The sequence below is a fragment of the Drosophila tropicalis genome, unplaced genomic scaffold (genome assembly GCF_018151085.1).
Source record: "Drosophila tropicalis isolate 14030-0801.00 unplaced genomic scaffold, ASM1815108v1 contig_443, whole genome shotgun sequence".
In the NCBI taxonomy this organism is placed as follows: domain Eukaryota; kingdom Metazoa; phylum Arthropoda; class Insecta; order Diptera; family Drosophilidae; genus Drosophila; species Drosophila tropicalis.
This window is the reverse complement of record NW_027172907.1, coordinates 640,347-654,377: the sequence shown is the minus strand read 5'-3', so window position 1 is coordinate 654,377 and position 14,031 is coordinate 640,347. Positions and strand designations below refer to the sequence as shown.

The 14,031-nt window shown below is 35.3% G+C and overlaps 1 protein-coding gene across 1 annotated transcript; it reads right to left on the bottom strand.

The window, feature by feature from the left end:
- Positions 1–8,858: 8,858 nt before the first annotated feature.
- On the bottom strand, positions 8,859–10,233 carry Grl62b (Gustatory receptor-like 62b). The gene is made up of 2 exons (XM_068286113.1): positions 9,226–10,233; positions 8,859–8,942 (listed from the first exon to the last, which is right to left on the bottom strand). Exons 1-2 carry the CDS (start codon positions 10,231–10,233, stop codon positions 8,859–8,861), a joined length of 1,092 nt encoding a protein of 363 aa, XP_068142214.1.
- Between the last annotated feature and the right edge of the window lie 3,798 nt (positions 10,234–14,031).

Sequence of the window (14,031 nt, the reverse complement as noted above, 5' to 3'; positions counted from 1 at the left end):
AAAAGTAGTTGAATTCCTATTAACTGGACTGAGCTTCTTTTGTTTGTGGTTTTTATGATGGAAAATATTCGTACGAAATTTGAGTCTTCGGAATCACTATTTTGAAATGCTTTGAACTTTTAGTCAATGAGTATCTAAACTCTTTCAAAAAAGAAGGGTGTAACAAATTAAAGATGAAAATCATGTTTCAATTTGTCTGCATTTAATGAGCATGAAAATAGCATAGTTGAGTGGTTAAAAGGGAAAAACGGCTTCAAAGTGTTTGTATACATAAATATTTTTATACCATGTACCCAAAGGGTAAAATGTTATATTAAAGTCGACAAAATGAATGTAACATGCAGACTCCATATAAAATATATATGAATTTTCGATCAACCAATGTTTGATATGTGGACTCGTGTAGTATGTCCGTCTCCGCAAATGAAATAAAACAGATTTTCTCAAAACTTTCAGAATCCAGAGACATTAAATTTGACCAGAGTTTGCTTATGGCGGCTTGTTAGTGTGAGTGTGATGTAAAAACGAAATTTTAGATACATACAATTTTCTTATCATTTAAGAACAGTTTTTTCAATTGGTATATGGTATACCGAAGTCGGCCAGATGACTTACTTAATTCATTTTTATTGCGTTATTATTAATGTTGGCAAACATTTCGCTAATAATTAATATAAAATAAAAATCAGTTTGCCTATATATGCTGCTGTGCTTTTATTATTGTTTAATTAATCAGACTTCATCGCACACACTTATGCACATATGTATATAGATAACCGTCTATGTATGTATGTGTGTGTCTGTGTTCACTGTTGAATGTGGTTAAATGTGCCAGTAAGCAAATGTAAATTGTCAGTGATTAATTAAAAATCTGTGCAATAGCCTTCAAATTTTTGTTGTTTCTATTGTTGTTACTGCATTGTAAATAAATGAAAAGATTATGCCATGAAAAAGTGTGACATTAATGAAACTTAAATGGGCGTTACATGTAATGAATGTTTGTTTAAATATTCACAAATTATCATTATTGATTTTATACAAATCACGCATAAATTACTTTAAACATAAATTGTATCGTATCTACCAAATTAACTAGAGTTAATCGGATTTTCTTTTTACCTTTGTCATTTGCCACGGATCATGACCTAATCCTACGAATTGGTTCAGTTTTATAAAAAACAGACGGCCGAGCTAATGACGAAGTTTTTATACCCTTGCTAGTATTTGTTTTTAAAGTCGAATTTTTTCAAAAAATTTAAATATTTATACTCTACCTGGAGAAGTGTGGTGCATATATGTAGTATAAAATTTTATTATATGTTATAAGTTTTAAGTGATTTATACATATATGTATGTACGTATATTTAATAAATGTCTAGTCAAATTTTTCCGACCAAAATCGACCAATCGTTTCTATAATACCTTTATGATATAAACGCCCGATCTTGATGGTAATAAAAAGTACAAATTTTACAAAACCGCTAGAAAATAATAACAGTCCCTGCTTTTAACAGCTGCTATAAAAGCTATTCGATATAGTGGACCCATCTATAACGGTCGGTCGATCAAGAATATACACACATGTACTTGCCAGGCAAGATTTACAAGCTGAATAATAGACTACATATCTTAGTACCATTTAGAATTGCTTTGCACTAAACGGTCTATGAATTAAAAGTAATTAAAAATGCTAATGGGATATTTTCAATGAACCCTTTTTGTTGGCCCTAAAAATGCATTCTCCACATCAGGAGATGGCAAATATTTCACATGCCAAATGCATTTCAGAACTGCATCGTTTGTTGGATTTAAAACAAATTATGTGTCTTTTGTATCGGTATCTATTAAATTATACAATGGAGAGCTGCAAAACTGTTAGTTAGAATAACAATGGCAAGAATGTTACCATAAATGTCGAAAAGTTATCAACTTCATTAACAGAAATAACTGCAAACACAATGCGGTGCATGTGCAGAAGAGAGTGTGTGTGTGTATATATTTTACGCAATTAACTTTAATATAATTTTAACTTAAATGGACATTAAATCAACTCTTTTAAAGTATTTATGCATAACATTTTCCCCCCACACAAACACATACACACAGGCCATGCACACACAATTCGTAGTCTACTTTCATGGGCACGTTTTCGTTTTGTTTTTGTGTGAGTATGTTTGTTTTTTCTCTGTGCTATGCATTAAACAATTAGCTGCAAATGAAGCCCGAAAAACAGTTGCAATTAGCGACACACAAATTGCACTTAATTATATAATAAATTCAATTGACAGCTGTCCCTCTTGTTACCCCTTCCCCTGTGTCTGAGTCGTCATCCTCGTAGCTCTTTTTGCATATCTCATACATAAAAAAAAATATACTGATTTTATATTTTTATTTTGCATGCTGTGCATAATTTGTGCCTTATTTATGAGTTTTGCCTTTATCTTTATTTATGCACTTATTTGCTATTTGCAATTTATAATTATCGTTTTTGCCTCAACAAGTGAAGTGAAACTGTGTGTTTGTGTGTGTGTGAGTGTGCCCAGGCAGGACTAATTGGCTTTTGTGGTTTTTATCTGATTGCAACAAATGGCCATACAATTTTCTGGTTTTGTCTCACGTTAATTACGTATGCTATGATAAAAATTCCTTTCCCACTTAACAGACTCACCCACTCTCCCTCTCATTTAGCCATAAATTTCCAGCTCAATTTTGTCTGTAATTCAAGTAAATCTTAGATGAAATCTCTCTTCACTTAACTGTAATTTGCCTCTAGGCAGAGATTTCCATTCTAACAAGAAAGTAAAATCAAAAACAATACAAAAAAAAAAAAAGGAAGGAAAAAATGGCAAAAGGCAAATTCAATCAAAAGTGTATACAGAGCACTTGGAATTTCATTCGGAATGCCTTTTCAATACCTTTACACGAAACAAAGCACATTCACTTTGGTCGTGCAAAGAAAACTTTATTCTGTTGAAGGGAATGGGTAAGGGTATTCACTTTTCGTAAAAGTCAAAGTTAACTTATTTTTCTTTGTTTTTTTTTTTTTTTTTGGTTTGTGGCAAAAAAATATTACAAATAGATTTCAATATATCTGTATAAATTTATCACAAACAAAAAACAAAAACAAGAAGACAAGGAAAAAAACAAAGTTTTCTTTTGGCAAAGAAATGTTTTATTATTATTTTTGTATATATAGAGATTTTTGCTGCTGCTCATTCGTTTGGGCTGAAAAGTTTCAGCAAAAGTTCATTGTTATGCACAGATTTCATTTGGATTTGTTTAAAACACAAACATATTTTGCCTGCCTGGCTCCAGCTGGATATAGATGGATAGAAGTTAAATATACGATATAGAGAACGAGACAAAAGAAGAGGTTGAGAGGGAAAGAAATTCAAATGTAAATTCGATACTGCGAAACAGAGGAACTGAAAAACAGAAAGAGCTAAAAAGAACCGGGGAAAAAAAATGAAAGAGCGGCCCGAACAATGGCAAATGGCAGGTAAAACCCGAGTCCAGACTAGACCAAACATTTACATACTTCACTTTGTTTGCATATTTTGTAGATCTGATGGCTTTATAGGGTATTTTTGAGGGTACATTAGACAAAAAAATGGCAATATCATGAAAATGAAACAGATTTAGAACAATGTAGAAGAGAAAGTCTTCTCAAAGAAAACTAAAGTGACTTTCAAGTTATAGAAATACCACAACAAACTGTGTAAACCAAAAAAAAAATGGAATGCAAAAATGTAAAGAAGAATATCAATGAAAAGAGAAAGACTACAAAATTATTTTAAAGTATTGAACAAAAACATAAAACGAAAACAAAGGTAGACGATAAAAAGTGTGATTGAATACGGATTGTAGAAACAGTTAGAAAAAGAACTTAAATTCTTATAGAATAGCATACAAGTCAAATTAGTTTTAGGTAAAATATCAAAATATTCAGATTCACCGGGTATCAATGACTTCTTTACTGTCTACGCACTATACTTAGCGCAATTCCCATCTGTTCTTCATAGTCGACAATGTGCCCATTGGAATTTACATGCAAATTTGTTTTGTGCAATTTCCAATGCTTTCTCATACGCTGATGGCTGATATCTGATGCCTGGTATCTGTTGCCATTGCCATGTGAGAAGAAGTGTGCGGTATGAGGCGGGTATTTTGTGGGTACCAATCAGGCAGGGAGCAGAGTGCTGGAGTGAGGTGTGGAAAAGATGCTAAGGGGCTTTAAAAGGATATATGGCGGTCAACTAGCTGTCAGTGTGTATTACGCATACGCTACGTATGCCAAATGGATGACCGCAAGACCAAGATAAATGACGTCAGTAATAGTGAGCAGCGAACAAGCAACAGCAATAACAACAACAGCATCAAAGTCTATGGCATATTTTGCGCCGTATTTAGCAGCTAACCAAGGCGTATTAATTAACTTTTATGACGAACCAGCCACGGCAGCATCTCGGTAGCGACAGCAAAAGAAAATGATTAGAGATGGGAACGCCCATCTAGGGCTCTCGTATGAGTAATATTTCATTTTGCGTCCATGGCAACCTCTTTTTGCTCCTTTCTCTCGAGCGATTCTATCAGCGGCGCGCGGCTCTCTTTCCTCCTATTTCGGGGGGCTGGGGCTAAGATTTATTGCCTGCTTGAAAGATAAAGTCATTATGATGGCATTATAAAAGGAAACGGCAGCCCAGAAGCCCGCCGTGCGGCATTTAAGGGATATGAATCTTTGATGCATGTAATTGCTGTGTGGCCGGGTCGGGTCTGGCCTTCTCTGAGCTGTTATGGTTCTCGTTGGCCTGGTCTGGTCTGGTCTGGTTTGTCTTCCTTCAGTCACATATCATTGATTTTTCTCTCGAGCTTTGTGCCAGTGCCTTTATCACATTTATGTTAATTTTCGGTTGTAATTTTATCGCTTGTCTTGCACTAATTAAAATTTCATTAGCCACATTTCGTCAGTCTTCCTCTTGCCACTTCTCACCGTTGACTTTTGACGAGACTTTCGGTGGCATGTTGGTTACGTTGAGTGATAAGTCTGACTTTTGTCGTATGTATGTGTGTGTGTGTGTGTGTGTGTGTGTGGTTGAGTGGTTGAGTGTATACATTGTGCATTAATTATGCATACCAAGTAGCAAATTGACAGCTGTCACTCGCGCGCCACAAAATCAACATAAACATAATCAATAATTTGAGCAGTCGCATATGTGTAAAACGATAGCTTTACGATCCCTTGCCATACATGGGTTATCAATAAAGTGCAGCAGCCAGCAAACATTTGACCTGCTTCTGCCCTTGCTCCCTTGGCGATTCTTTTCCTTGTCTGTCCGCTTGCCTTTCTACCGTGTGTGTGTGTCATTTGCTTCGTCTCTGCTGGCTGCTGGTTGCTGGCATTGTCCATTTGGCAGCCTTTCAAAACTGCCAGCCCCGAGAAACTTGTGAAGAAATCATGCACAACAGAGACTCAGGGCCATTGTGGCGCCTACACAGCGCGACAAAATGGCCGACAAAATGGCGTCGAAAATAAGAACAATTTTTTTTGTGAAAAAAAAAATATGAGCTTCTAGAAATTTAAAACTTTTGAAGGTGCAATTAAATGCCAAGTTCTCAAAATCTAAAGAAAATGAAGATTACGCATGATTTCAAGAGCATCTGTGATCTACAAAAGAGCACTATCACAATCGGTGTAAAATACAGAAAGTTTCTAAAAAATGACGTTAAATTGTTAAAGAAAGTAAAGGCTAAGATTGAAGTTTGTGTTTCTATCTATAGGGAACAGTAACAAGCCTGATTAATATGTAAATTAATCTAATTTTAAGTCAATCAACCACAAGCGAGAGTAATATCTGTGGGGAATTTCTCAATAAATTTAATAAACAGGACTCTAATCTTACCACATCTGTTGATATATGCTTTAATGTATGTACATGTATATGGTGTGTTTATATTGCATTGCACTTGCCCACTTGATGCAAAAGTATATTGACTCAACTATGTATTTTACTTAATGGCCTCACAAGTGTATCAATTCTACGCGTTTCCCTTATTTCATTTCACGGTTTTTCCTGTTTCCACCAAGCCATTGATTCAATTTCCCCTGACTTCGTACAGACAAGCAGTCAGTCAGCCATTCCACCAACCGTCCATTTTGCCAATCAGCCATCCATCCAACCATCCATATGTTGCCAGTTCTCTCGCGTCTTTCCTCGACTTGGCATTGCCGTTGTTGGCCTTGTGGCAAGAAGTTTATTGAAATCGATCGAAGCGACTTTGACTTCCATTTGGTGGTGTGGCAATGCGAGGCTGCCTGAGATTTATGTTAATTTATTGAATTTAATTTGATTTTCTTTCACTGTAACAATATGTTTAAGAGTTTTTCTTTCTTCTTCTCTTCTTTATTTTCAATCAGTTTTCTGCATAAATTACACCTTTTGGCAACAGCAAAAAGCGAAACAGAAACACACACACACACACACACACAAAAAAAAACACAAACGAAGACACTTTAAAACGAAAAACCATCATAACAACGGACAAAGCCATGAAAAAGTGGGCATCCATCTCCTCCCTGACCACCAAATTTAGCATTTTGTAGGACTCATTTTATGTTTATAATGGCCAAAGTTTTGAGTTGGCCTTTTGTTTTTTTTTTTTCGGGATATTTAAGCAAAGTTAAGAGACGAGTAGGGAAGTGGGTGACGGGTCGGAAGGGAAGGGAAGGCAGACGGGTCATTAAAAGGGGCCTCCTCCAAAAAAGGTTGCCCTCTTGTTATTCATTAAGTAATTGAGGTGCCACGTCAAGTGCGGATGGGTGGTGAAGCTCTGAAAGGTTAGAGCTTCTTGTGGCTGTCATTTGAATTATTTATATGCTAATTTAATTATTATTTAATTTGCCTTGTATAATTTCGACATGACTTAATTATAGTTTCGATTCATGCTTAATACATGCTTTAAAACTGAATAATTCCATTTCTGTACCAATATAGACTACAATTGCGAAAATTAACACATTAAGAAATATTTTGCAATTACTCATTATGTGATCAAAATTAAAAATTATTACTTTTGATTTGCACGAGTAAAAGCATATTGAAGTTGAATAAAAATCATCCAATGATATTCCTGCATTAATCTGAAAATCAACGAAAAGTCAACTATAGTTTTGGGTTGGAATTTAATATCTACCTTTAAGTCCAGCATATCTTTTTTAGCTCTCCAAATTTCAATATTTAGTTCGGTTGTTGATCCAACTATCAATTCCTCTGCGTTAAGTGAAGAATCCAAATTGGACAATTTTTCTACGAAATTTTGATGCGCTATTTGTTGGAGTCCTGCAGCCGATAAAACTAATATCCATATGCCCAGCAGCCATGCCAGTGTTATGGCCGCTTCTGTTAACGGGTTCCCCGATTCTACTTTTTGCCAATCTTGTCCTGCCCATTCTGCTTCCTGTTCCATGTCCTCAAGGCTCATTCCGCTTTCAAACAGCAACTTAGTATCATCGATTTTCAAAAGTTCTAAAAAGTTTATGGATCTATTCCAGATCAGTAAAAGTAAACAAATATATGTTGCGTTAAAGTAATATCCAGCGAAATAGTTCATTCTTCTTAAATAGGGCAATGCCTGAAATAGACCCTTAATTAAATTCTGATTGTTTTTTAATAGCAAGTCATTTAACGATTCACAGAGACAAGCATGCAGAATATGATAATACAAACGTAGAGCCAATATCACAAAAAATATGCAATATGATATATTCAATATGTAATTACAAAGTTTATAACTTGCATATTGAGGTAGTTCACTCTTCGTTGTCGGATAGTCGAGCCAAATGGTTTTAAAAAAACCCAAAATAACGAAGATGATAAAGAGTAAGCCATTGACAAACAATATCCAAGAGCATTCCAAACGAAAATCTCTGCCCAATAGATTTTTCAAATGTTTATACGCCTTTTGCGCCTGATTGATTAGTTGCCAGAGTTCGCAGTTCCTCCAAAGAGACCACAGCAGAACCACACCATAAAATAGTTTATGTATACTGAATTTCGTCATTCTTATTTCCTCGTATTCTGGCTGTGTGTCAGCTCCCAGAGATTCCAGTGTATCGATTTGTATGACATTCTGGTCGTATAGCCAATGAGCATAGGCAACCAATAGAAAAAATAGTATTGTGGGCAAATATTTACTACAATTTCCTTTTTTATATAGCCACTGTTGCTTAGCCCGACAATATTGAAGCGGAAAAAATCCGCAGTATTTTAATATGTTGCAAAGTATTTTAAGAATTTGACACAGCACTTTTAAGCGATTCATGTTCAGTTGCAAATGCAAATGCACTAAACCTACTGAATACACTAAGCAATAGCAGCTAACATGCTTAGTTACTGGTGTTAGTCGTTTGTTAAATTAATGTATGCTAATTTTGAAAGATATTAATAATTTTGGTGGAGTTTATGTCGATGTAACGAATTTTGTGTACCCTAATAATCAATAATGGTAGGAAAAATTTTTGTGTCAACTAGAATGCATACCTGAAATAGAATTGATTGGAATCATTTGATATCAGTCACGAAAGTCATGCCATGTCATATATCCATCACATAAAGGTAAAATAGTTCAATTTGTATGAAATTTCTAACTTACCAAAAAGTACACATTAGATAGAGTACCTGACTCCTTAAAAGCCTTTCGATCAGCCATGCGTAATCGATTACTGTTTCAAACTTAATGCTAAAGCAAATCAATTTACATTAAAATGCCAAGGGGAGGGTATAGTAATATGACAAGTATTTTGCTGCTCATTGTAGCGATTGTCTATTATTAAGAATTTATTGCTTTAACTCATCTAAAATTCATCCTATTGATTGGTATTCATCATAATTATACCAACGATAAAATTGACTAATTGTCTGGGTCACATTCACATCGAAATCTTCCTGAGTGTTTTTTGTTTCAATAAAAAAATTAGAATTAAAATGTTTATATTGTAAGAATCTTAATACTATTAAACCTAATAGTAAATGTGTTAAGAAAACAAAACTAGATAGTAGCATATTTAAACTAAACTCAATACTAAATTGATTACTGAATTTCAATTGAATAAGTAGTAATGAAGTTTTCGTTAAATACTGAGCAGAAACGTTGCTGGAAAACTACAACAGAAAACGAAAGTTAAAACTGTTATTTATTTTTTCTCCGAGTATTGCTAATATTACTTACCAAAACGGCTATCACATCCCTGTTCCGTTTCCAGTGCTTGGGTATGCGCATTAGAGGCAACCCGAAGGGCATGGGCAATGTTTGATGCTTTAGTAGACGCCAAGCTTTTAATTGAAAATATTTCTCATTATCTTTCAGGGCAAGGAAGTTTTTTAAAAATTTCTCATATTGTCTCTGGGCATTGTGGGTAATTATCAATATTAATGCCAAATGAAGACTTTGTGTTATCAAATTTATCAAATTCAAACGATCAATACTCAGTTTCTCATTGGCAACAAGATCGGCCATTAAATTCATGATTCGTCCACCAACCATTCCCATAAAACTAATCAAATGCAACGAAAAGTAGCGCATAACAATTCGATGCACTCTCGAAATTTGTATCTGCTGCTGCAATACACCCTTTAGAATGCCATGCCTATGGACAGTCATGTGTCTTCTGAGAAATACATATGATGAGCGGTAGAGACAACCCAACCAAATTAAGTAATTGCCAAGGAAAAGCATCTCCAGGTGATAAATTATGGCCACTCCAGCTATGAAACACATCTGATAGGCATAATACATTCTCATTTGCCAGCACAGAAGGACACCCGTTTGTATTATCAACATAAGACTATATAGGCACTCTTTTGGTATTTTTACACACATCCAATTGCCCAATATTCTCTCCATTGTCCTGTGTATGCGAACGCATTCATTGAGCAAATTGACCAGATGCTTTCTTAGCAACAAAAAGTATATATACAGTGGCACATAAAGTAGGAATATCAATCGATCATAGATCCAACCTTGACTTAACCATAAATATGTCAAACTGGCAAACAAATTGAACAACGCCATAACGTGAACATACAATTGTTCATCGCCAGTGAAACGTTGTTCCAGCTCCACATAGCCTGCATTGTAATAGCCCAAATAGATCCCAACTTTTCCGACCATATGCCAGACGCACTTTAAATGGCACAAACAAAATCCTTCTGCCGATGCGTGTGCTTGTGTTGCCATTTGTCGCGTTATACTGAAATACGACTCAAAAATAACGATCGAATGGGTCGGGAGCCATTTATATGGGTATGGGCCATATAATGAATAATTACAAAAAGTATACAATTAGCAGGCTTAACAAAATAAAACATTGTACATATGAAAATGTTAGCAAAAGGCTTACAACTGAGCAATAATATTTTTATTTTAGTCTGTTGTTTTATGTATAAAATGAAAACATTTCTGAGCCTACCAACAAATTTCTCATATAAGAGCATTTATATAATTGAGTAAGCCATTTTTGGTAAAAGATTTTGTTTAAAGACTCTAAAAGAATGCGAATTGGGCTCAAAGGAGTCGGTTTTATCAATTTTAGGGGTATCGAATCATAACTGTATGCATTATCGATGAAAAGATAATCTGTCGGGGGTAATGAGAGATTGGTAAAGATTATAAAGAAACCATAAAAAGTTCTTAATTGCGACGATTTTCCTATTTTGATTTGCCTGTGTTGGTGTTTTTTTTTTTGTTATTGTTTTGCATAATGGGATATCTTTGAGCCTGTACTTAAATAACTTGTATTTGTTAGTTTTGTTTTTGTTCTACAGTGAGCAGGAGATAGGACAGTTGAAAAAATAACTACAATAAACAATATTTTATGCTCTGTTTATTTGTGAAGTTTGCAGCAGTGAAACACTTTAATAGTTTACACTCTGATATGGATATGGATATGGCTATGGAATGGGAGGAGCACTTAAAATGGCATAAAGCCATAAAAAGCCAAACTCCACACACACACACACACACATACGTTACACCTCACAATAGTTCACATCTTGGCAGGAGCAACTCTTCTTTCTCTTGTTCTTTTTCCATCTATCTCTTTTTGTCGCACATGAAATGGTTTTACACGCATGTAAGTATCAGTAAAGAAAAACCCTTCCCATTCTACCATTTTGCTCTCTTCATACTTCTATTAAAGTGTATGTCTCTCTGTGTGTGCGTGTGAGTGTGAGTGTACGATAAAAGCCGCATATATAACAATGACAAAAAACTGCATGTTTTTATTACAAATTGCAATTGTGAAAAATTTTATACATGGCCGCATCGTGTCACATTCCAGGACCTGCTGTACCTGCATAAAGAAAAAAAAGGACTGAAACGATGAAAAGGAAGGCTGGCAGGCAGGCAACGAGACGGGTCCTGAGAGCTGTTCCGGTGATAGTGTCGCCAAAAATAAACTGCCACACAAAAATTTTTGCCGCATTTCTCTTTCTCGCTTCCTTCTCTTTTGGTTTTCCTTTTTTTTTTTTTTTTGCGATTTGCCTCCCTTTTTTGACATACCCTTTGACCAAGATGGCATATATTCACTTTTCATCCAGGATGTTCCTTGCGCACAGTGGTAGGAAAATTGTGTGTCAGCTCTTGATTCCCATTTTTCTTTGTCTGGTGTATTTTTAAGTGCTTTGCTCTTAGACTAAACTTCCACTCTGTACTGAGTTTACACAAAGTCTTCTGTATCTTTGGTTGATAAGAAGCATTTTTTCCTCCATCACATGTTAAAATCTCGCCGAGATTGACAGACATGAAAAGTAAACATTTGAATGAGATCTATTACATGAACGGTTCTCTTGATAAACACAGAGTACAGGGACTTCGGCACAGCAGAAAGGTTACTGCCGCCCTCTGGTCGGTTTTATTTTTTTGACTGCGTGCTGCGCATAAAGCAAATGAATTTATTTCTCCGTTGCCACTTTTTCAATTTAAATGGTTCGCCTTCGGCCAACTAGTTGGAATATTATATATTTTTGGTTTTACTTCTCTTCTTTTTGATTGCCATAGCCAAACACATCTTGTTTTTTTTTCGAGTTAATTTTTTTTCTTTTCTTTTTTTTGTGTTTTAGCTCGTCGATTTCTGTAGCTATAAATTTTTGCATGTTTTCATTAGTTGTCAGCCTTGCTGCTTTTGATGATTTATGCATGTTTTTGATGCCACCATTTCTTTCTCCCACAACGATACTACCACCTTCCAGCTACGTCACTATGGCGCACTTAGTGTGCCGCTTAATTTGTGTGTGTGTGTGTTTGTGTGCATTTGCAACCAACTCAAAAAACAACAAACTTATTAAAAATTGAGCTTGCTCGGGGTAAGGAAAAGTTTTTAAGCTAATGAAAATTTGCTGCAGTTACGCCCCCTGTAAAACATGGACAGCTGTGGATTCAAAAACACAAAGAAATATCAAAGAAGTTAAGGCAAACTTTACATACCCTTCCATTGTCCATAATATTTTTAAGAGTTCCAAATTTCTATGTACATAAGCTTTTAACTGTCACTCTGTCCTGTAATTTTTTTTCTCGTCTTCTCTTTTAAAAACCTTTTGTATGTGTATTTATATACATACATATATCAGTGATCGACACGCATACACACACAATTTATTCATGGCAGCGCTCAAGCATAGACGATTTTTATATTGACTGGGAACTGTGTGCTTTTTAACCGATCTTATTGAAAATTGTGTGATAATGACCTCTAGGTTTCGTAAAGATGCTCCAACTAAATATAGTTATAGTGTTCCAATTTTAATACGTTATTTCACAAATATAATAATAAGCTTAGAAACCAAATCTACTCCTGATGCCTCTTATATCTAGGGCCATGCCGCTATTCATTCAACTTACTTGGGCTTATTAATCAAAATTCCCCACAAAAGATACTTAGCAAATTTATTTTCAAAGTTATTTTGGGTGGACCTTTTGCAGATACTAGTAAACCTGAAGGAAATTATAACTTTTGAGTTAATCAAAATTGTTCCTCATTTAAAATGATCTATAAAGAGAGTCCTCTTCCACAAACAGCGATCTTCAACTCATATCTTTACATATCTTTTTTACATCTTTTCAACTGTCCTATGCAATTTTTCTTTTAAATTTTTCCATCTCCAAGTGGATAAATTCTTGTACAAATATTTTACTTTAGCTTTAGCTACGACAAACTAAAGTACGTACCCAAATACAAATTCTAGTTTTCACAAGAAATCTTTTCAACATATTATTTGCAGTAAATCCAAAGCAAAAAAAGTCTTTAAAGGTCAAACTCCGTTTTCGGAGGCTTTCCAAGAATTTGCAGATAATTTTTTTTTTTTTTTTTTTTTTGCTGTTGTTGTCGTATTCTATTTGCTAAAGTTGGCCCCCATCAAATTCTGTTTTGCCATTTCCGTTCGCTCCAAAAGTCACACATAATAAAGCTGTAGAAGAAGGACATTTTGAACGTGTACATCTTCCGTAGGTACGAACCTTGAAGCGTCCCTTCTCAGAGCCTCCACCATCTCTTCCTCTCACATCATTCAGCTAAGGTGTCAAGAGCCTGAGCTCTGACTCAACTTTGCCGCCTGCTCTAACGATGATTGTGATGTTTTCCTTCTGCCTTTTTGACGAGGTTATTCTCCTAGCTTTTGCTGCTACTGGTTCGGGTTCAGGTCATACTCGTTCGGTTCTACTCAACCTACCCAACCTGCTCTGATGTCGTCTCTAATGATTGTTTGACAAACATGCTCGGGTAAAGCTGGAGGTCCGGACTTCTCCTGTCCGGAGCTGGCTAGCTGGAGTTTGCTTCCTTATTGAATTCCAACATTGCGTGTCCTTGTGTCGGGACTTGTACAGGATTTTAAAATGCCACATAAAAGCGCTGAACTTTGCGACATGAATTCAAAATTGAAATGACAAAGTAAACGGCGAGAAGTTGAAGCAAAGCAGCACGACAAAACTGGAGAAACAGAGAAGAGGAAGTTAGCTAAAGGAAGGAAAGCAAAGTGAACA